The 24611-nt window shown below is 33.0% G+C and overlaps 1 protein-coding gene across 11 annotated transcripts in view; it reads right to left on the reverse strand.

Moving 5' to 3' along the window:
* The window catches only part of STXBP5L (syntaxin binding protein 5L), a 390198-nt gene that overhangs the window by 199748 nt on the left and 165839 nt on the right, over positions 1–24611 (reverse strand). For all 11 annotated transcript variants that reach the window (XM_082460023.1, XM_082460029.1, XM_082460032.1 and 8 more), the window contains 2 exons: positions 13436–13519; positions 8440–8563 (listed from right to left, as the gene is read on the reverse strand). In XM_082460023.1, the coding sequence (XP_082316149.1) occupies positions 8440–8563; positions 13436–13519 (208 nt within the window). The remainder of the gene's footprint in view (positions 1–8439; positions 8564–13435; positions 13520–24611) is intronic.

The raw sequence follows: 24611 nt of genomic DNA on the forward strand, positions 1-24611 counted from the left end.
CCTGACAGAACCCAAACCTTAGGGCTTCTACTCCAACTACTGGGAAGCAAACTCTGCCCCTTGTGGGGCAGCGACAGGCACAGAGGAGAGAGGAAGCCCTACCTCACATCCTCCACAGGCTCTAGATATTATAACACCAACCACACCCTCTATCAAAAGGATAACGGCCAGCACACCCTGAGGAAAGATGGGGCTGGTGTCCATACTGAAACCAGCTCTCACACCAAAAACACTGGACACACACAGTCTCCAAAGCAACAATCCCACATAAAAACAACCCTTCAAGATCCAGTAGAAATATGTTTCCCCTAAATTCATAGAGACAGAGAAAGTTAAGTAAAATGAAAAGGCAGAAGAACTACTCCCAATTAAAACAAGAAAAATCCCCTGAAAAAACAAATAATGAAACAGATCTCACCAGTCTACTAGACCCTGAGCTCAAAAATGTGGCAGTAAAAATGCTGAGTGAGAAAGATTATTGATAGAAATGCAGATCACTGTAACAAGGAACTAGAAGCTATAAAGATGAACCAATCAAAAATAGACAATTCGATTGCTGAGATTAAGAGCAATCTAGAAGCAATGAATAGCTGACTAAATGACACAGAAGAACAAATAAGTGATATGGAAGATAGAATAATGTAAATCACCCTATCATGCAGAAAGACAAATTAAAAAAAAAAGCAACATGTAAGATCTATGGGATAATATAAAACATGCCAACCATAATAGGGGTTCCAGAAAGAGAAGAGAGAGAGAAGGGGATCAAAAATGTATTTGAAAAAAGTATGGCTGAAAATTTCCCAAACCTAAAGAAGGAAACAGATATCTGGTACAGGAAGCACAAAGGGTTCTGAACAAGATGACCCAAACAGATCCACACCAAGACATATCACAATTAAAATGGCTAAAGTTAAGGAGAGGATTCTAAAGGTAGAAAGAAAAAAACAAATAGTCACTTATGAGGGAACCCTCATAAGAATATCAGCTGATTTCTCTGAAGAAACTTTACAGGCCAGAAGGGAGTGGCATGATAGATTCAAAGTCCTGAAAGGGAAAACCCTGCAACCTAGGATACTCTACCCAGCAAAATTATTATTTACAATAGAAGGAGACATAAAGAATTTCTCAGACAAGCAAAAACTGAAAGAATACAGCAGTACTAAAGCTACCCTAAAAGAAATATTGAATGGTCTTCTCTAAATGGAAAAGAAGCAAGAATCTATAGGAAAGGGAAAATCCCAACAGGAAAGGCAAATATATAGTAAGGTTTGAAGATCACTTAAATAAGCCAGTACACAGATTAAAAAACAATCCAAAAAAATTGTAAAAACAATTATAACTACAATACATAATAAAAGGATAAGCATGAAGATGTAAAATATGACATCAAAATCCAAAAATGTGGGGAAGGGGAAAAAAATGCAGATCTTTTACAACATGTCTGAACACGAATGACTATCAGTTTAAAGCAAGTAGATATAGTTATGGGTCAACATACTTGAACTCCACTGTAACCACAAATCAAAAATATACAACAGATTCACAGAAACCAAAAAGAAAGAAATGCAAGTATATTACAAAGAAAAATCATCAAACCATAAAAGGAAAAACAAAAAGAATAAACAAAGAAAATTACAAAATCAACTTGAAAACAAGGAATAAAATGGCAATAAATACATACCTACCAATAATTACTTTAAATGTCCATGGAATAAATGCTCTGATCAAAACACATGGAGTGGCAGAGTTGATAAAAAATAAATAACACAAGAGCCTACCATATGCTGCCTACTAGAGATTCACTTCAGGGCTAAAGACAGAGACTGAAAGTGAGGGGATGGAAAACGATATTTCATGCAAATGGAAATAAGAAGAAAGAGATGGTAGCAATACTCATACCAGGCAAAATAGACTTTAAAACAAAGTCTATAACAAAGACAAAGAAGGGAATTATATAATGATAACAGAATCAACATAAGAAGAGAATATTACACACATCAACATATAAGCACACAATACAGACACACCTAAATATATAAAACAAATACTAAGATGCATAAAGGGAGAAATTTACAGGAACACAATAATAATAGGAGAAGTTAACACCCCACTGACATCAATGGACAGATCATGCAGACAGAAAATCAATAAAGCAATACAGGTCCTAAATGACACAAGAGACCAGTTGGACTTAATTTATATCTACAGGACACTACATTCAAAAAAAATAGAATACACATTATTTTCAAGTGTTTATGGAACACTCTCTAGGATAGAGCATATATTAGCTCACAAAACAAAGTCTCAACAAATTTAAGAGGACAGAAACTATTTCAAGCATCTTTTCTGACCACAACAGTATGAAACTAGAAATAAACAATACAAAGAAAAATAGAAAAATAAGAAACATATGAAGACGAAACAACATGCTACTAAAAAAACCAGTAGGTCAATGATGAAATCAAAGAAGAAATCAGAAAATACCTCAAGACAAATAGCAATGAATACAGACCCTTACAAAATCTATGGGATGCAGCAAAAGCATTTCTAAGAGGGCAGTTCATACTGATACAGCTCTTCCTCAAGAAACAAGAAAAATCTCAAATAAACAGCCTAACTGACCACCTAAAAGAATTAGAAAAAAAGAACAAAAAAGCCTAAAGTTACCAGAAAGAAAGAAATAATAAAGATCAGAGAAGAAATAAATAAAGATTTAAAAAATAACAGAAAAGAGCAATGAAACCAAGAGCCGTTTTTTTTAAAAGATAAACAAAATCGACAATTCACTAGCCAAGGTCACAAAGAAGAAAAGAAAGAGGACCCAAATAAACAAAATAAGAAATGAAAGAGGAGAAATAATAACTGATAGCACAGAAATACAAAACATCATAAGAAAATACTATGAACAACTATTATATGCCAAAAACTAGACAACTTAGAAAAAATGGACAAATTTCTAGAAACATACAGCCTGCCAAAACTGAGTGAAGAAGAAACAGATAATGTGGACAGACCAATCACTAGAAGTAAAATAGAATCTGTAATTAAAAAAAAAAAAAAAATTCGGGACTTCCCTGGTGGTCCAGTGGCAAGGAATCCGCCTTACAATGCAGGGGACAGGGGTTTGATCCCTGGTCAGGGAACTAAGATCCCACATGCCACGGGGCAACTAAGCCTGCGTATCACAACTACTGAGCTCATGTACCTCAATGAGAGAGCCCATGTGCTGCAAACTACAGAGCCCACTTGCCCTGGAGCCTGCACACCACAACTAGAGAGAGAAAACCCGCATGCCACAACTAGTGAGAAGCCCGCGTGCGGCAACAAGAGACAGTCCCATGCACCATGATGAAGAGCCCACATGCCTCAATGAAGGTCCCGAGTGCTGCAACTAAGACCCGATGCAACCAAAAATAAACAAATAAAGAATAAATAAATCTTAAAAAAAAAATTCCCTGCAAATAGAAGTCCAGTACTGGACAGCTTCACTGGGGAAATCTACCAAACATACAAAGAAGAACTTATTCCTATCCTTTTCAAACTATTCCAAAAAACTGAAGAGAATGGAACACTCTCTAATTCATTCTATAAGGCCACCATCACCCTGATACCAAAACCAAACAAATACACTAAAAAAAAAAGAAAAGAAAATTACAGGCCAATATCTCTGATGAATATAGATGCAAAATACCCAACAAAATATTAGCAAATCAAAGCCAACAATACATAAAAAGGATCATACACCATGATCAAGTTTGTTTTATTCCAGGGTCATGAGGATTGTTCAATATTCACAAACCAATCAATGTGATATACCACATTAACAAAAGAAAAAATAAAAATCACATCATAGTCTCAATAGACACAGAAAAAGCATTTGGCAAAATTCAACATCCATTCATAATAAAAACTCTCATCAAAGTGGGTATAAGGAACGTATCTCAACAAAATAAAGGCCATTTACACCAAACACAGAGCCAATATAATACTCAACAGTGAAAAGCTGACAGACTTCCTGCTAAACTCAGGAGCAAGACAAGGATGTTCACTCTCACCGCTTCTATTTAACATAGTATTGGAAGTCCTAACCTAACCACAGCAATAAGAAACTGGAAAGGAAGTGGTGAAACTGTCACTCTATGCAGATGACATGGTACTCTATGTAGAGAACCCTAAAGTTTCCACACAGAAACTATCAGAACTAATAAAAGAAGTCAGCAAGGTAGCAGAATACAAGATTAATATACATAAGTCTGTTGCATTTCTTTACATTAACAATGAAATGTCAGAAAGAGAAAGTAAAAGAAAAATCCTGTTTAAAATTGCATCAAAAATATAAAATACCTAGTGATAAACTTAACCAAGAAGGTGAAAGACCTTACACTGAAAACTATAAAACATTGATAAAGGAAACTAAAAGTGATTTAAAAAATGGAAATATATTCCATGCTCTTGGATTGGAAGAATTAATATTGTTCAAAATGGCCATACTACCCAAAGCAAACTACAGATTTAATGCAATCTTTATCAAAATATCCATGACATTTTTCACAGAACTAGATCAATCCTAAAATTTATATGGAACCACAAAAGGCCCAAAATTGCCAAAGCAATTCTGAGGAAAAAGTACAAAGCTGGAGGTTTAACCCTTACAGACTTCAGAAAAAGCTACAGTCATCAAAACAGTGTGGTACTTGCACACACATAAAAAGGCACATAGATCAATGGAACAGGACAGAGAGCCCAGAAATAAACCCACAACTTATGGTCAATTAATCTATGAGACAGGAGGCAAGAATATACAATGGAGAAAAAATAGTCTCTTCAGCAAGGGGTGTTTGGAAAGCTGGACAGCTACATATAAATCAATGAAATTTGAACACTTCCTCACACCAGATACAAAAATAAACTCAAAATGGTTTAAAGACTTAAATACAAGACTTGACACCATAAAACTCCCAGAAGAGAACATAGGCAAAATATTCTCTGATATAAATTGTAGCAATATTATCTTAGATCAGTCTCCCAAGGCAAAAGAAATCCAAGCAAAAATAAACAAATGGCACTTAATCAAACTTAAAAGCTTTTACAGAGTAAAGGAAACCATCAACAAAATAAAAAGACAACCTACAAAACGGGAGAAAATATTTGTAAATGATGCAGCTGACAAGGGGTTAATATCCAATATATACAAGCAGCTCATATAACTCAATATAAAAAAAAAAAAACCCAATTAAAACATGGGCAGAAAACCTAAATAGACATTTTTCCAAAGAAGACGTACAGATAGCTAACAGGCACATGAAAAGATGCTCAACACTGCTAATTATTAGAGAAATGCAAGTCAAAACCACAGTGAGTTATCACCTCACACTAGTTAGAATGGTTATCATCAAAATGTCTACAAATAATATATGCTGGAGAGGATGTGGAGGAAAGGGAACCCTTGTACACTGTTGGAAGGAATGTAAATTGGTGCAGCCATTATGGAAAATAGTATGGAGGTTCTTCAAAAAACTAAAAATAGAGCTACCCATATGATCCAACAATCCCACTCCTGGGTATATATCCAGAAAAAAATGAAAACTCTAATTTGAAAAGATACATGTGCCGCAATGTTCATAGCAGCACTATTTACAATAGCCGAGACATGGAAACAACCTAAATGTCCACCAACAGATGAATTGATAAAGAAGACATGGTATATAAATACAATGGAATATTACTCAGCCATAAAAAAGAATGAAATATTGTCATTTGCAGCAACATGGATGGACCTAGAGAATATTATATTTAGTGAAGTAAGTCAGACAGAGAAAAACAAATACTATATGATATCACTTATATGTGGAATCTAAAAAATAATCTATATACAAAACAGAAACAGACTTATAGACGTAAAAAACAAATTTATGGTTACCAAAGGGGAGGGAGGTGGGGAGGGACAAATTACATGTATTGGATTAACAGATATAACTACTATACATAAAATAGATAAGCAACAAGGATTTACTGTATCAAACAGTGAATTACATTCAGTATCTTGTAATAACCTATGCTGGAATATAATCTGAAAAAAAAAATAACTGAATCACTATGCTGTACACCTGAAACTAACAAAACATTGTAAGTTAACTATACATCAATAAAAAAATACTTAAAGAGTATTCAAAGCAAAAATTATAACATTGTATTTAGATGTAATACATATGATAACTGTTGCATGAAGGACAATGGGTGAAGATAAATAAATATATGTGGTTGTGAAATTTCTACATTTTATGTAAAGTGTTACAATTAACCCTAACAGAATATGGAAAGTTAAGGAAGTACAATATATTGTAATCCCTAGAGCAACAGATTAAAAAGAATATGTGAAGATAAATTGCCTATATGTAAATTCAAATGGAGTCATAATAAAAACTTTCAAATAATCCAAAAGAAGGCAAAAAGGGGAGATAAAAGGAACAAAAAATGATAGGACCAACAAAAAAAAAATAATAAACTGGTATACCTAAATCCAATCCCTTCAGTAATTATATTTAATATTAATGGACTAAACACTCCAACTAAATGATGTAAGACTGAATAAAAAAGCAAGACCCAACTATATGTTCTCTACAGGAGACATGACAGATACCTAACAATAAAACCTTAAAATACATGAAACAAAAAAGGACAGAATTAAAGTGAGAAGTAGACAATTCTATAGTCATTCAATTTTAATACCGCTTTCTCAGAAATTGATTCCTAGTCAAACACCAGTTAAACCACAGAATATCTGATAAACGATATCAGCCACATTTAGCTATTTGGTTTTTAGAGTATAAAAACAAAAATGAATAGAATTACAAGGAAAATATTCATAACAGATATTTTAATTTACTTCTCTAAGAATTGAAAAATCAACCAATAATAAAAAACAGTGAAGATTTAAACAGTACAAAGTAAAAATGAGAATTTCAAATTTGACTCAGATCATATATATATATGTGTGTGTGTGTGTGTGTGTGTGTGTGTGTATATATATATATATATATATATATATATCTCACATCTATATAATGGATATTACTCAGCCATGTAAAAGAATGAAATTCTGCCATTTGCAACAACAGGGATGGCAGAATAGCATAGAGTACTATGCTAAGTTAAATAATTCAAAGAAAGACAAATACTCTATGTTGTCCCTTATATGTGGAACTAAAAAATAAAACAAAACAGAAACAGACTCACAGATACAGAGAACAAACTAGTGGTTACAAGAGTAGAGAAGGAAGGGGGAGGGGCAAATTAGGGGTATGAGATTAAGAGATACATATTCATTTATTTTATATGTATAAAATAAATAAGCAATAAGGGGTATTGTACAGCACAGGGAGTTATAGCCATTATTTTGTAAAAACTTTAACTGGAGTGTAATCTATAAAAATATTGAAAAACTATGTTGTACAACTGAAACTGATATAAATAATATATCAACTGTACTTCTATTTAAATAAATAAATAAATAAAGCATCTCTAAGTAAGTTTTTAAATGTAAGGTAATCTCTAAGTAAACTGCTAAGGTAAATGTTGCAATAATTTAATCTTTTGCAGTGGAACATGCAACTGTGGTACAAAAAATGGCAAACCAACGCAAGTTGGAATAATTCCATCTTTTGATTTATGGGTCACCCACTATAAAAACATACCACTATTTTCTCAATGTGAAACTATAATAAACACTCAGAAACTATGAAATAGAATGTATTTGATTAACCTCTAGGTTTTCACCTCTTTATTCTTACAACCAACCAATGGTATGAGGTAAACACGAAACTCAGATCATCACCAATATTATGGAAAATAATATGGCCTCTGAATAAAAGATATTCATACATTAGAAATTTTTATTCTGCCTAGTTAGACAGATCCAACATAAATCCTAAATATCTCCTTTCAATGAGGAATATAGTAAGTTAAATACAACCTACGATAAAAACCATGTAGTCATAATTTAGTGGAATCAAATGGCAGAAATGGAAATAAATGGGAGAATTTAGAAAACAACAGACTCTAAAGCAGTATAGAAATTAGGTCCAAGAGTCAGATCTATAAAGTGCCATTCTCTCACTAGCTCCTTACCCCTTAAAATTCATCAAATATCCTATATTATCTCCGCTGCTTCAGGTACATCAACCATCAGTTATTCAATTTTTGGTATCAAAATTGAATAGGTATCACTTACAATGTAGGAAAGTTGATAGATAGGAGGAAGGGAAGTATAGAAACTTTGGGTCATAATGTAGGGATCTGAAGGAGGTATAAAGGGGTATTTAGAATCAGAAGCTATATCCTATTACCTCTTTCTAGTGATAATGATACCAACTTTCCTACTTCAAGTAACGGCACTGAATCTCCGGAGTTGATTTCTTTTGAAAGCATACATCTTACCATGTGGAATTGTGGTCTGGAAAGGACGACTTGGGCTTTTCAGGTTCCATAAAGTCAAGCTACCATCTGAATGGCTGCACATGAATTGTTTGCCCTCATGATGCCAATCAATTGAATGAATAGCCTAATGAAATAACAATTAAAAACAAGTAGAGGAGGAAAAAAGTTGATATATCATTCTATATTCCAAAGGAAAAATATTTTAACACAGAATTATTATAGCAATAACACTTAAGGAACATATGTAATTTTTCTGACCTAGGTCATACTACCTTTGGTTTCAACCTTCTATAGGCTTATAAAAAGGCTACAAAAACTCACCTCCTAAGATAAAGAAAAGTTAAGTAAATTTCATAATATCGTTAGATCCCAGAACTTTTTGTTGTAAATCCTGGGTCCTCCTTGTACCCTTTAATGCTTCTTTGAAAATTATTACACAGAAGTAAAAGCAAGGTTATCAGAAGATAATCTCTGGTGAGGTAGAAGCCTAGTTCCACTTAAAATAGCCAACCTAAAAGGTAGTTTACATAAGAGTTGCAATTTGAGGGCTCACTACATGCCAGACCCCAAGGTAAACAGTTTATGTACATTATCTCATTTAATCCTACAAAACAGATATTATGTTTTTCCAAATTACACGTGGTGAAATAGGCCTAGAAAGATTGAGATACTTGCTCAGGTTACACCACTCAAAGCCAGCGTCTGACTACAAAACCCATATTTGGAATCATTGGACTATATTAACTCTAACATACACTATTTAAGTTGACTTAAAGCAAGAAGAGTTTAAAATTTTTGTATTTACAGATTCATTCTATAGATGTGAATTAAATAAAATTAAAAAGTAATCATTACATTTTCCTAAATTGTTTTATTTCCAGTGGTTGCACAGTGTCTTGCATAAAGTAGGTACTCAAAAAATCTGTTAAATGAATAAGTAATTATTGTTATCAAATATTTCCACACTCTTGGTATTCTTTCAAAATTAATAAAGTATATATGGAACTTGGGTAATGTGCTAATAAGCACAATGAAAGAAACTCTAGTAAGCATAAAAGTTGAACAGATGTATATACAGCATGATCCTTTCCTTAAAAGAACTTAAACAACTGCGAGATAGGAAACATTTATACCAATATTAATAATACTTATTGTTTGGAACTTTTAACATTTAGTTTTTTAATCTATATTTATAAAACTAAGTTATGTATATATTTATTTTATACCAAACTTATACATATATGTACACACACACACACATATTTCCAAACAATAAGTATTGTTAGAGTTATAAATAAATGATGGCTAGAGCAATCATTAGACATATCAGAAATGAAATAGTATATGAGCGGACCTCAAGATAAGTAAGATTTGATTAATTGCAAAGGATACCATGACACACTGGGCTTATGTTTTCTCTCACCCTGGTCTTTATTACTGACCTGGCAGAGAAGACCTCTTTATTGCCAGGGTTCAGTAGAGGCAGTGAGAGGGAAAAAACGCTCTTCTTTGTCTTCTTCTCTGCTTATTTCTTCTCGTTTTTTATGTGACTAAAGGGAAATGTCACTTTTTGCCTCCTCTACATGTTAACCTGGATGAACCTCAGTCAATTTAAAGTTCTCTCAGACTACTTTGCTCTAAATGGTAGGCGCAGAGCCCCAGCCCTAACCTTTCTTTCTATCCCACTGAATTTCTGTCTACTGGAGAAGACAGATATAAAAATGATATATATAACATAAAACCAAGATAAGTACTATAAAAGAAGTACACTTATTGTACAGAAGAGTAGGCATGTAAAACCAACTTGTTATTAAAGAATAGGATGTCAAATAGTCCATCACTGAAGAGATTGAAGAGCTGGAATTTGAACTGACTTAATGGGTAAATATTCAATTTCTATTTATTTGATTATACCCCATTCTTTTCTTTAAAAAGGACCTTAAGCGTTTGCTGAAAAACCAAATATAATACAACTAATTAAAGAAAAAAAAATTTTTTAATGAAAAACAATATGGAAAATAAACTCAGTGGCTGTGACTGAATTTCTTGTAAACAAAAAAGACAAAGAAAACCCAAAAAGCTAGATAACAATCTGAAAAAAGGAAAAACAGCAGTTAGTAAGGAATTAAAAGGTTATCCTCATGTCAGACTCTGAGAGATTTCTCTGTGAGAGATTATTTAAGAAATACTGATGTAATGAAACAAAAATTTCACAGCTAATGTGGAAGTAAGATTCATATGGTTATTTCTGAAAATGATCCTGGATTTCCAAAACAAAACTCTGAATTCATCAGCGGTTATTTATCAAGTGGCTAGTTAGATAGTCCAAATAGCTTTACAGTAGCTAAATAATTAGTAGAATTTTGATATGCATAAGAGGAAAGAAGGGAGTTCATGATAAGGTATTAGCAGAAGCAAAGGCCTGGAGGTAGGAAATAAATGGTATGTTGAGGAGATAGTGAGTAATATGTCTGAAGTGTGAGAAGTGTGTAGAAGGATGCAGTAAGTTAAATTCAAGGGAAAAAGATAGCACCAGGGCCTTAAACCTCCTGTCAAGGAATAAGACTTTGTACTGTTGACAACTGGGAGCCATTCAAAGGTTCTGAGGTAGAGAATTACCTGATCTGCTATGTCTTAAAATGATAATCTTGTTAGTGAAAGATATATTGAAAACGTAAGATATCTGAGGAAATGTGATTAGTTAAAAGGCTATTATAAGTCTTCCAGGCAAAAGAAGGACTAGGACTCAACTAGGACGCTGAATGTGGGAATGAAAAAAGAGAGGAAATAAATGAGAGACAATATAAAAATTGAATCAAAAGTGATTGCATATGATATATGAAGAAGAAAAAAGGGTCAAATATGACTCTGAGGGTTATAAATTAAAATAACTAAATCAAAATTGAAAAACTGAAAAAAAAAACACAGAAAGAGGTCAGACCTCTAAATATAAATTCAGTGCCAATGGAATATTCATCTGGACTTATAGATATTAGATATTTGGATCTAGATCTCAGGAGAGAGGTAAGAGTTAAAGATATATGAATTTTTAATTTATCAGCATAATATAGGTAATATTTGAAATGGTGGGAGGGGATATGAACATAAATGTAAACTGAAGGAGAAATGAAGAGAGGGTGAAGACGTAGAATCCTGAAGAGTATCTATAATGTAAAGGAGAGTTAAGGAAAGAACCAGTGATGGAGAAAGGAGGGGTGAAAAATGAGGTGGAAAAACACAAACAAGGGAAGAAACCATTTTAAGAAGGAAGGACTGATGTAAAGTCACAGGTTTAGGGAGGAACTTAAAAGACTATGGAAGGGGTCACTGATCATTGGTGACTTATGAGAAACCATTTCAGGACAGATGATTTCAAAATATGAGACGTAAAGTGATGAGGAAAGTTTGAAAAGTTTGGTAGTAACATGAAGTATACAACTATCTTTATTAAAATGATAGGACATATAATTATGCATTAAAGTAAATCAATTTTATATATATTCATATAATTCTAAGTGTAAAGTGTAGTATTCTACTGACTAAAAACATTGTTAATCTTTATTTAAACATTTCATTGCAAAATTACTTTCACTTACTTTTTAAAGTTAGAAACCTTCCTTCCACACTTTTTAAGGCCACAGGAAAAGTAGCTGATTGAGCATTCTCATCTGGATTTCCATTTCAGCTGCTCCACTCTAGTTCCAACTGGCTAAATACACAGATGGTATTTGGACTCTTATCTAACTGCTAGTCTTAAGAGAGGAAGTGATCTTCATACTCATCTTTGTATTTTATGTATTTAACGAAAGGAAAACCCTAGCTTAGCTCTCCAGGACCTTCTTGCCTTATGATTCAATGTGCCTCGTAAGTTGATCATAAAGAGCATAATTGTATGACATTGCTTGCCAGAGTATTGTTCACTAATCATGACCAAATTACCCAGCTGTTATATCATTTACTTCTGAATTCTTTGTCACCATGACAATAATCTTGTATATATCATAAAATCTTAGTTTGCCAGAACCACTAAGAAATGAATGGGGGGTGGGGGTTATGGGATAGCTGAAGGCTTGTATCTTTAAGCACCAAAATTTAAATTTTACTTTTATAAGGGGATGGAAGAGGGCACAAAAAGAAACTGTTCTAAAAAAATGTGTTTTCCTTTCAAATTTATTTCTCTATCTTAGTGTTGTCTTAAATTCTTTAGCACTCTTCCCATTTAAGCCTAGTTATTCTAAACAGTGATTTTTGACCTGTATTTTCCTATCTCTCATCACTGTAACAATTTTTAATTTAATTGAGAGCCTATATGATCACCTTTATTTCCACAGCTATAAGACATAATTTCCCTTTCTCACCTTTTGCCCCTAGCCTCACTCTTTTCACATTAGCTTCTTCTTAAGATGGAAATAATAGCCTAGAATCAATCTTCGAACAACTGAAGTATCAATTAAGAGACCATTCCTTGATAAGAGTTCATTGCTTTCTCTACATGAAAACCTAAAATCTCAATTCTGTACGATAAAACGTACTTCAAGATCTGACTTTTATTATTAAGTATTACTATTTTAAAAATCTCTCTTTACTGTAAGAAGGCAAGTATTAGAAAATAAGGCCTTTCAAACTGACTACTTAAACCTTCTGCCACAGAAAAACAATTTTCTAAAGACGTGAATAGTATCTTTAGAGACCTTAAGGACAAAGAGGTTAAGAAATAAGCATAGAGCCTAAAGGAAAGAAAAAGATAGGTAATAGACGCCAACATATGTAAATGCCCAAAAAAGGCTTAAAAATAATCCATCAAGGCAAAATTTCCACTCAGGAGAACAACCCAGAGGTGGAACTCATGCAAATACCAACAGGCAGTGTGAGGCACTGGATCAGAACTAGGCGGTTTTCCAATGATAAAAATACCGGTAACATACAAAGCTTAAATGTAGAAAACAGGCATAAAATCACAATACTCTTTTCAAATATTCCAGTAGAAATCACTTACCTCATCATAATAAACTCTCAGTTCTGCTCTTTTAGATTTCAAGTCCCAGAATACTACAGTACCATTTTCATAACCTATTAGCAGCTGGAAAACATTAGAACAATCATTTTTGTAATTCTAACATTAATTTTACCTTGCTCCAAATAAAGATTAATGTTAATAAAATATAATCATACTACATTATACAACTTTATTTAGAATACCAATTTTTCCAAACCTGAATATAGGTTTTCTACATTGAAAAAAATTGGCAAATGAACTCTACCTTCAATATAAACATTTACCAGTGAAATCTACCTCATTCCAAAGAGGAAATTGAGAAAATATGTAAGTATATATGAAACAACATAAAAATAAATGAGAACATTGGAACAAAAGAAAAATGGGATAGAAAAGGAAGATGAAATAAAGGATGAAATGTGATAACTTTAACGAACAGTGTATATGCCATTCAGTCCTATGCACTTGAAAAATGTGGCCACAAACTTGGCTTCAAATTTCTTTCTATCAAATCCAATTTTCTGACTTATGTCAGTATTTTAAATTGGTGATTTAGGAACTCTCAGCAGTTCACAAAGGTATCCTAGAGATTCACATCATTAAATATAGTTGATACTGACTTATAAATCAATAAGTAAGACAATTAACAAAATATACATTCTGCATTTCAAAAGAAAAGGATTTGAGAACAGAAAATGATTATTAGATGATCATATTCAAGACTCAGTCATTCAGCTAAATACTGCTAGCTGTGCTGATGGTTTTTACTATAATATGATTCTGAGTTTTATTTGTAGTTATATATTGTTAAATTTAATCTACCATTGGTTAAAAAAAACCCAGAAAGGATAAAACTAGGCCAACGTTCAAATAATGATATTTCGCAGGAATGTGCCTTAAGATGATTTTCTTGAAATCCATTATAGTAGTATTTCTCTGGTGAAAATTCTTATACTGTTAATAAAGATGTTTCAGTAACTCCAAAACACAGTGGTAAAAACAGAAAATATAATGGTAGTTATAAGTTACTCCTACATAGCTTCTTGAGACCTAATCATTTCCCTAGAAATTTTATAACAGAACACAAAAAAACAACAAAAATAAACCAGCTAGTAGTTTTAACAGGAAACAAAATTTCAAATATCAGATCATGAAAGCAATGCATATTACTTTTGAAGGTATAGCATATATTTAAATGTTTTATTATTAAACTGCAAACAATAAATTTTAAAATTGACTTAAAAAATTGAGCTTTTTACATATTAAGTTAAAGTAAATGGCATAATGACTTCATAAATTTAAAAAGTCAAAATTAGTGTAAACAAAGACTTTCTTAAAATTAAATTTATATAAAGTAATATATACTGTACTAAGATATGTATTAACTCCAACTTTTTTTACATACCAGAGAAAATGATAAACGATAAAACCAAATCCTATGAGGTGTATGATAAAAATTTCTATGAAATGTATGGAAAGGAGATTTATAAGTCTAAAAAGTTTGGAAAATCTGACCTAAGTGAGAAAATGAATAATATAACCTTTCAGAAATTGAGCCCCAAGATGTAATGAAATGATATTCTAAAATGCTATTATATTTTTTATAATAAACATAAGAAAGATAGAAGTCATTTTGTTTATAAAACATTATAACCAACAGTCCTAGTAAATCACAAAATATAAAATAATAAACCTCAAAGTATCAAAAATTTGAGATAACTGTACAAGATTGTGATATGGGAAATATAAAAATACATTAGAAACACTTAAAGAATTGAGAAAGAGAAAAACAGCCCCTGACATCCAGGAGACACCAGACAAAGTCATTCTGTGACCATGATGAATCAAGACAAAAATAAGATCCCTCTGTAATCATGCCTGATCACATCAAAACAGGAATATTGCCCACATCACAAATACATATCATATATGTATGTGTGTGTGTGTGTGTGTGTGTATATATATATATATATATATATATACACACACAGGCAAAGAAGTAGGTGATTTCTTCACTACGTATTATACATATTATCAGGACCTGGAAAAGTTTCTGAAGAAAATAGGTATCTGCAAAAATATCTGTTAAATTAGTTAGTAAATACCAAATAATCAAAATCAAAGATACTATATATTCTCTAACAAACATGACATAAAATTAGAACTCATTGACAAAAATATTTTGGAAACTAAAAAATATGCATTTAAGTAATTATGGCCAAACAAGAAATCATAATGAAAAGTATGAAACAGAACAGAACAAAAATTCCTCATTTTGAACCTTGTGGGATACAGATGAATCCTCATCAAGAGGGAAATATATGGTTTTATAAATACAGGCATACCTTGAAGATATTGTGGGTTCAGTTCCAGACCACCTCAACAGAATGTAATATCAAAATAAAGTGAGTCATACAGGTTTTTTTTTGGTTTCTCAGTGCATGTAGACTTCTATACTGCAATCTATTAAGTGTACAATAGCATTATGTCTAAAAGAACAATGCACATAACTTAATTTAAAGTACTTTATAGCTAAAAAATGCTAACCATCATCTGAGCCTTCAGTGAGTCATAATACTTTTTCAAGAGTAACATCAAAGATCACTGGGTAGAGGTGGGATAAAGATGGAAGAGTAGGAAGACCCTGAGCTCACCTCCTCCTGTGCACACACCAAAACTACAACTATATATAAAATAACTCTCTCTCAGAACAACCTGAAGACTGGCTGAACAGCTTTTTTACAATTAACAATACTTTTTAAAAAAATCACACAGAGACAGGTACAAGGGTGAAAGAAGTGATCTAGTCAGGACCCACACCCCCAGCAGGTGACCCTTTTTAAAAAAATCACACAGAGACAGGTACAAGGGTGAAAGAAGTGATCTAGTCAGGACCCACACCCCCAGCAGGTGACCCAAAAGACAAAGGGGATATTACAAACTCAGAGGCCCAGCCAATGCTCACTTCAGCTCCAGCCCTCCCACCAAAGCCACCAAGCACACATAGTCTGCAAAGGGACACTCCTATACAATGACACACTTTCCACACCAGGTGAGGCAAATGTTTTGCCTAATTAATAAAGACAAACACTGAAAGTGAAACAAAATAAGAAGACAGAGGAATATGTTCCAAATGAAATAACAAGATAAAACTCCTAATGAAATGAAGATAAGTAATTTACATGATAAAGATTTCAAAGCAATGTCATAAAAATGCTCACCAAACTCAGAAGAATAGAGGATCACAGTGAGAACTTCAACAAAAAATTAGAAAATATTAAAAAAGAATCAATCAGAGCTGAAGAATACAATAACTGAAATGAAAAATATACCAGAGAGAATAAAAAGCAGATTAAGTGGTAAAGAAGAATTAATAAATGAGTTGGAAAACAGAATAGTGGAAATCACCCAATCAGAACAGTAAAAAGAAAAAGTTTTTAAAATGAGGATAGTTTAAGGGACCTCTGAGACAACACTGAGTGTCATAATATTCATGTTATAGGATTTAGTCCCAGGAGGAGAAAAGAAAGGAAAAGGGGCAGAAAATATATTTGATGAAATAATGGCTGAAAAATTCTCTACCCTGGGGAATGAAATAGATATCCAGGTCCAGGAATCAGAGACAGTCCTAAAAAGATGAACTCAAAGAGTCAACACCAAGACACATCATAAGTAAAACAGCCAGAGTTAAAGATAGAGAATTCTAAAGGCAGCAAGAGAAAAACAAAGAGCCAAACAAAAGGGAACCCCCATAAGGCTCTCATTGACTTTTCAGCAGAAACTGTAGGCCAGAAGAGAGTGGCATGATATATTTAAAGTGCTGAAAGGGAAAAACCTAAATCAAGGATACTCTACACAGCAAGGTTAGCATTCAGAATTGAAGGCGATATAAAGGGTTCCCAAGATAAGCAAAAACTAAAAGAGTTCATCGCCACTAAGCAGGCCACACAAGAAATGTTAAAGGGTCTTCTTTAAGCAAAAAAGAAAAGGCCATAACAAGAAATGAGAAAATACATGAAGAAAATAAATCTCATTGGTAGAAGCAAATATAATAGTAAAGGCAGTGGATCAACTGCTTAAAAAGCTGGTATGGAGGTTAGATGACAAAAGTTGTAAAATCAATTCTAATTACAATGAGTAATTAAAGGATACACAAAAAGATGTAAAATATAATGTCAAAAACATAAAACATGGTGAGGATATTATAAAAACTGTAGAACTTTAAGAATGTGTTTGAATTTAAATGACTATCAGTTTAAAACAAATATCTATCTACCTACCTACCTATATATTGCATAGTAACCAAAAACCAAAAACCTAGGATACACAAATACAAACAGAAAGAAACCCGAACATAATACTAAAGAAAATCATCAAACCACAGGGAAGAGACTAAAAGAAGAAGAAAAGAATAGAGAAGAACTACAAAAAACAACCAGAAAACATATAACAAAATGGCAAAAAGTACATGCCTATCAATAATCACTTTAAGTGTAAATGAACTAAATGCCCCAATCAAAAGACATAGGGTGGCTGAATGGAAAAAAAAACAAGACTCATCTATATGCTTCCTATAAAAGACTCACTTCGGAGCTAAAGACACACATAGACTGAAAGTGAAAGGATGGGAAAAGGTATTCCATGCAAATGGAAATGAAAAGAAAGCAGGGGTAATATAACTCGTATCAGACAAAATAGACTTTAAAACAAAGATTGTAACAAAAGGCAAAGAAGGGCATTACATAATGTTAAGGGGGTGTCAATCCAAAAAGAGGAACTAATATTCATAACATATATGCACCTAACATGGGAGCAACTAAATATATAAACCAAATATTAACAGACATAAAAGGAGAAATTGACAGTAACACAGTATTAGTAGGGGATTTAATACCCCACATAAATCAATGAATAAATCATCCAGACAGAAAATCAATAAGAAAATGTTGGCCTTCAATGATACTTTGAGCAGTTGGACTTAATAGATATCTACAGAGCATTCCATCCAAAAACTACAGAATACACATTCTCTTCAAGTGCACATGGAACATTCTCCAGGATAGATCACATGGTAGGCCACAAAACTAATCTCAATAATTTTAAAAGTAAAATCATATAAAGTATCTTTTCTGACCACAGTGGTATGAAACTAGATATCAATTACAGAATGAGAGGTGGAAAAGACACAAACACAGGAAGGCTAAACAATGGGCTGCTAAAGAAAACAATGGGTCAATGAAGAAATCAAAGAGAAAATTTTTTTTAAATGTCTTGAGATGAATGAAAATTGAAACACAACTTTTCAAAATCTGTGGGATGCAGCAAATGCAGTTCTAAGAGGGAAGTTTATAGCAATACAGGCCTATCTCAAGAAATTTTAAAAATCTCAAAAAACCTGACTTGAAACCTAAAGGAATTACAAAGAGAAAAAACCCAGAGTTAGTAGAAGGAAGGAAATAATAAAGATCAGGGGAGAAATAAATTAAATAGACACAAAAAAATGGAGAATAAGATCAATGAAACTAAGAGGTTATTTTTTTTAAGATAAAGAAAATTGATGAAACTTTAGCCAGACTCATCAAGAAAAAAGAGAGAAGGTCCAGGTAAATACAATCAAAAATGAACATGAAGCTATACAAGATATCACAGGAATACAATAATTGAAGAATACTACAAACATTTACATGACAACAACTTGAACAATCTAGAAGAAATGGACAAACTCCTATAAATGTACAATATCCCAGGAAAAAATAGAAAGTATGAACAGACCAATTACCAGTAATGAAATTGAATCAGTAATTAAAAAAAAAAAAAACTCCCAACAAACAAAAGTCCAGTATCATATAGCTTCACACTGGAATTCTACCAAACACTGAAAGAAGATTTAGTATCTATCCTTTTCAAACTCTTTTAAAAATTGAAGAGAAGGGAAAACTTCCAAACTCATTCTTTGAATCCAGCATTACACTGATACCAAAGCCAGGCAAAGACACTACAAAAAAAGGAAATTACATGTCAATAAATCTGAAAATTATAGATGTAAAGATCCTCAACAAAATATTAGCAAACAAAATTCCACAATATATAAAAAGGATCATACACCATGATCAAATGGGATTTATCCCAAGGGTGCAAGTTTGGTTCAGTACCTGCAAATCAATCAATGTGATACACCATATTAACTAAAGGAAGGATAAAATCACATGATCATTACAATAGGTGCAAAAAAAGCATTTGACAAAATTCAACAACTATTCATGATAAAAATCCTCATCAAAGTTGGTATAGAGGGAATATATCTCCACATAATAAAAGCCATTTGTGACAAAACCACAGCTAACATCATACTCAATGGTGACAAGCTAAAAGCTTTTACTCTAAGATCAGGAACAAGACAAGAATGTCCACTGTTATTCAACATAGTATTGGAAGTCCTAGCCCCAGGAATCAGACAAGAAAAAGAAATGAAAGTCATCCAAATTAGAAGGGAAGAAGTAAAACTGTAACTATTTGCAGATGACATGATACTTTATATAAAAATCCCTAAAGACTCCATGCCAAGACTATTAGAACTAATAAATAAATTCAGTGAAGATGCAGGATACAAAATTAATATACATAAATCTGCATTTCTATACATTAAAAATGAACTATCAGAAAGAGAAAGCAAGAAAGCAATCCCACTTAAAATTGCATCAAAAAGTATAAAATACTTAGGAATAAAATTAACCAAGGAGGTGAAAGACCTACACTCTGAAAACTATATGACACTGATGAAAGAAATTGAAGACAACATAAATAAACATAAAGATATTCTATGTTCATGGATTGGAAGAATTAATAGTGTTAAAAAGTCTATACCACCCAAAGCAATCTACATATTCAATGTAATCCCTATCAAAATACCGATGGCATTTTTCACAGAACTAGAATAATCCTAAAATTTCAATGAACCACAAAAGACCCTGAATAATCAAAGCCATCTTGAGAAAGGAGAACAAAGCTGGAGGTATCACACACACTCCCTGACTTCAAAATATACTATAAAGCTAAAGTAATCAAAACAGTATGACACTGCACAAAAACAGACACAGAGATCAATGGAACAGAATAGAGAGCCTAGAAATAAACTCACACACATATGGTCAATTAATCAACAACAAAGGAGGCAACAATATACAATGGGAAAAAGACAGTTTCTTCACATAAGTGGTTTTGGGAAAACTGGACAGCTACATGTATAAGAATGAAACTAGACCACTTTCTCACAACATATAAAAAAATAAACTCTAAATGGACAAAAGGGGACTTCCCTGTTGGTCCAGTGGTAAAGAATCTGCCTTCCAATGCAGGGGGCGGGGGTTCAATCTCTGGTCGGGGAACTAAGATCCCACATGCCACGGGGCAACTAAGCCCACATGCCACAGCTACTGAGCTCGCACACCTCAACTAGAGAGCTTGCATGCTGCAAACTACAGAGCCCACATGCTCTGGAACCTGTGCACCACAACTACAGAGCCCACTCACCCTGGAGCCTGCGTGCCACAACTAGAGACAGAAAACCCTCATGCCACTACTAGAGAGAAGCCCACGTGCTGCAACGAAGAGCCCATGCACCACAATGAGCACTCCAACGAAAGCCCACATGCCACAATGAAGATCCCATGTGCCGCAACAAAGACCTGATGCAGCCCAATAAATAAATATTTTTTTAAAAAAGCCATAGCAATGGGCATACCATTAAAAAATAAATAAATAAATGTACAAAAGACTTAAATGTAAGACCTGAAACAACAGAACTCGTAGAAGAAAACATAGGCAGTATGTTCTTTGAAATCAGTCTTAGCAATATTTTTTTGGATCTGTCTCCTCAAGCAAGGACAACAAAAGCAAAAATAAGCAAACGGGACCACATCAAACTAAAAATCTTTTGCACAGTGAAGGAAAGCATCAACAAAATGAAAAGACAACTATGGAATAGGAGAAAATATTTGCAAATGATGTGACTGACATTCAAAATATATAAAGAACTCATACAATTCAATATCAAAACAACAAACTATCCGATTAAAAAATGGCATTTTTCCAAAGAAGCTATACAGATGTCCAACAGGCACATGAAAAGATGCTCAACATCACTAATCAACACGAAAACGCAGATCACAACCACAATGAGATATCACCTCACACCTGTCAAAATGGCTATCATCAAAAAGACAGCAAATAATTAACAAGTGTTGGCAAGCATGTGGAGAAAAGGGAACACTTGTGCACTGTTGGGGAGAACATAAACTGGTGCAGCCACTATGGAAAGCACTATGGAGGTTCCTCAAAAAAATTAAAAATTGAACTACCATACGATCCAGCAATTCCACTCCTGGGTATTTATTTAAAGAAAAGGAAAACACTAATTCAAAAAGATATATGCACCCCAATGTTCACTGTAGCATTATATACAATAGCCAAGATATGAAGCAACTTAAATGTCCATAAACAGATGAATGGATAAAGATGTGGTACACACACACACACACACACACTGGAATATTTCTCAGCCATAAAAAGGTATGAAATAATGCCATTTGTGACAGCATGAATGGACCTGGAGGGTAGTATGCTAAGTGAAATAAGTCAGACTAAGAAAGACAAATAGTATATGTTTTTACTTATATATATGGAATCTAAAAAACAAAGCAAACAAACAAATACAACAAAACAGACTCACAATACAGAGAACAAACTAGTGGTTGCCAGAGGGAAGGGCTGCAAAATAGGTGAAGGGGATTAAGAGGTACAAACTACCAGTTTTAAAATAAGTCATAGGCATGTGATGTACAGCACAGGGAACACAGTCAATAATATCATAGTAACTTTGTATGGTGCATAATCTATAAGAGTATCAAATCACTATGTTGTACAGCTGAAACTAATATAATATTATAAGTAAACTATATTTCAATTAAAAGTAATCACTGGGCTTCCCTGGTGGTGCAGTGGTTGAGAGTCCGCCTGCCAATGCGGGGGACACGGGTTCGAGCCCTGGTCTGGGAAGATCCCACATGCCGCGGAGCGACTGGGCCCGTGAGCCACAACTACTGAGCCTGCGCGTCTGGAGCCTGTGCTCCGCAATAAGAGAGGCCGCGAAGGTGAGAGGCCTGCGCACCGCGATGAAGAGTGGCCCCCGCTCGCCGCAACTAGAGAAAGCCCTCGCTCAGAAACGAAGACCCAACACAACCAAAAATAAATAAATAAATAAATAAATTTATTAAAAAAAAAAAAAAATAATCACTGATGACAGACCACCTTAAGAAATATAATAATGAAGAAGTTTGAAATACTGTGAGAATTACCAAAATGTGACACAGAGACATAGAGTGAGCAAATGCTGTTGGAAAAATGGTGCCAATAGACTTGCTCGACTCATGGTTGCCACAAATCTTCAATTTGAAAAAAAATGCACTATCTGTGAAGTGCAGTTAAGTAAAGCACAATAAATCGAGGCGTGCCTGTACATATTAAAAGGAGAAAAGTATAAATTTTTAATAAATATAAGCATTTAACTGTAGAATGTCAAGAAAAAGAGAGTAAAGTTCAACAAATAGAAGAAAAAATGAGTCATCTTATCCAAGAGCAAAGGATACCTTTCACTTATTCAAGTTTTCAGGAATTTTGAGTTTTCCACGTATAGATTTTCTTGTTAATTTCATAGCAAATTATTTTTTAAACTTTTGTTGCTATTTTATACAGGATCTTCTCTTCATTATCTTTTCTAAGAGGGTATTGTTTCTATAGTTGGAATTTAGTATGCTACCTTCTGAATTATTTTATTCTTTGTATTAATTTTAATGTTGATTTTCCTAGGCATTCCAGGTTATATTATCATATAATCTAAAATAGAGACTATTTTACTTCTTCCTTTCCAATTTTTATGCCTCTAATTGTTTGTACTTGTCTAACTGCATTACTAAAACATCTTATAGTGTTAAAAATAGTGGAGGGGATGAGCATCCTTGCTTTCTTCCTAACTTTAGTGGCAATGTCTCTGGTGTTTCCCTATTAAATAAAATCCCAGATTTTATATATATATATAATATTATTATTATATATATTATACATACATATATAATATATATAACATATATCATTAAAGAAGTATAAATTCATTCAATATTTTATAAATTTATTTTATCAGGAATAGGTGTTTATTTTTTTAATATTTTTATTGAAATATACATATAGAAAAGTCACAAATTAAAGCTGTGTCTTTCTTTAGTAATGACATTTTTTTCTTCCAATTTTGAGACATAATTGACATACAGCACTGTATAAGTTTCAGGTGTACCGCATAATGACTTGACTTAGATACATCATGAAATGTTAATCAAATAAGTTTAGTGAACATCCATCATCTCATATAGATACAAAATAAAATAGAAAAATTTTTTTCTTTTGATGAGACCTCTTAGGTTTTGCTTTTTTAACAACTTTCATATATAACATACAACAGTGTTAATTATAGTATCATGTTGTACATTACATCCCTAGTACTTATTTATCTTATAACTGGATGGTTCTACCTTTTGACAGCCTTCATCAAATTCCCCCTTCTTCCACTCCCTGTCTCTGGTAACCATAAATTTGATCATTTTTTCTATGAGCTTTTTGTTTTTTTGAAGTATAATTGACCTACCACATTTTGTTAGTTCCTATTACGCAACATAGTGATTTGGTATTTCTATACATTTCAAAATGATCACCACAATGAGTCATAGTTATTGACTGTATTCCTCACATGGCTCATTTATTTTGCAACTGGAGTTTTATTAATCTTAATCTCCCCCACCTATTTCTTTCCTCACGCCACTCTCCTCTCTTGCAACCACTTGTTTGTTCTCTGTATTTGTAACTCTGTTTCTGTTTTGTTATATTTGTTCATCTGTTTTGTATTTTAGATTCCACATATAAGTGATTCACAACAGTATTTGTCTTTCTCTGCCTGACTTGTTTCACTTAGCATGATACACTCTAGGTCTACCCATGTTGCTGCAAATGACAAGATTTCATTCTTTTTATGACTGAGAAATACTCCTGTGTGTGTGTGTTTGTGTGTGTGTGTGTGTGTGTGTGTGTGTTTATACCACATCTTAATCCTTTCATCTATTAATGGGCACTT

Source organism: Balaenoptera physalus, assembly GCF_965194825.1.
Source record: "Balaenoptera physalus genome assembly, chromosome: 4".
Taxonomy (NCBI): Eukaryota; Metazoa; Chordata; class Mammalia; order Artiodactyla; family Balaenopteridae; genus Balaenoptera; species Balaenoptera physalus.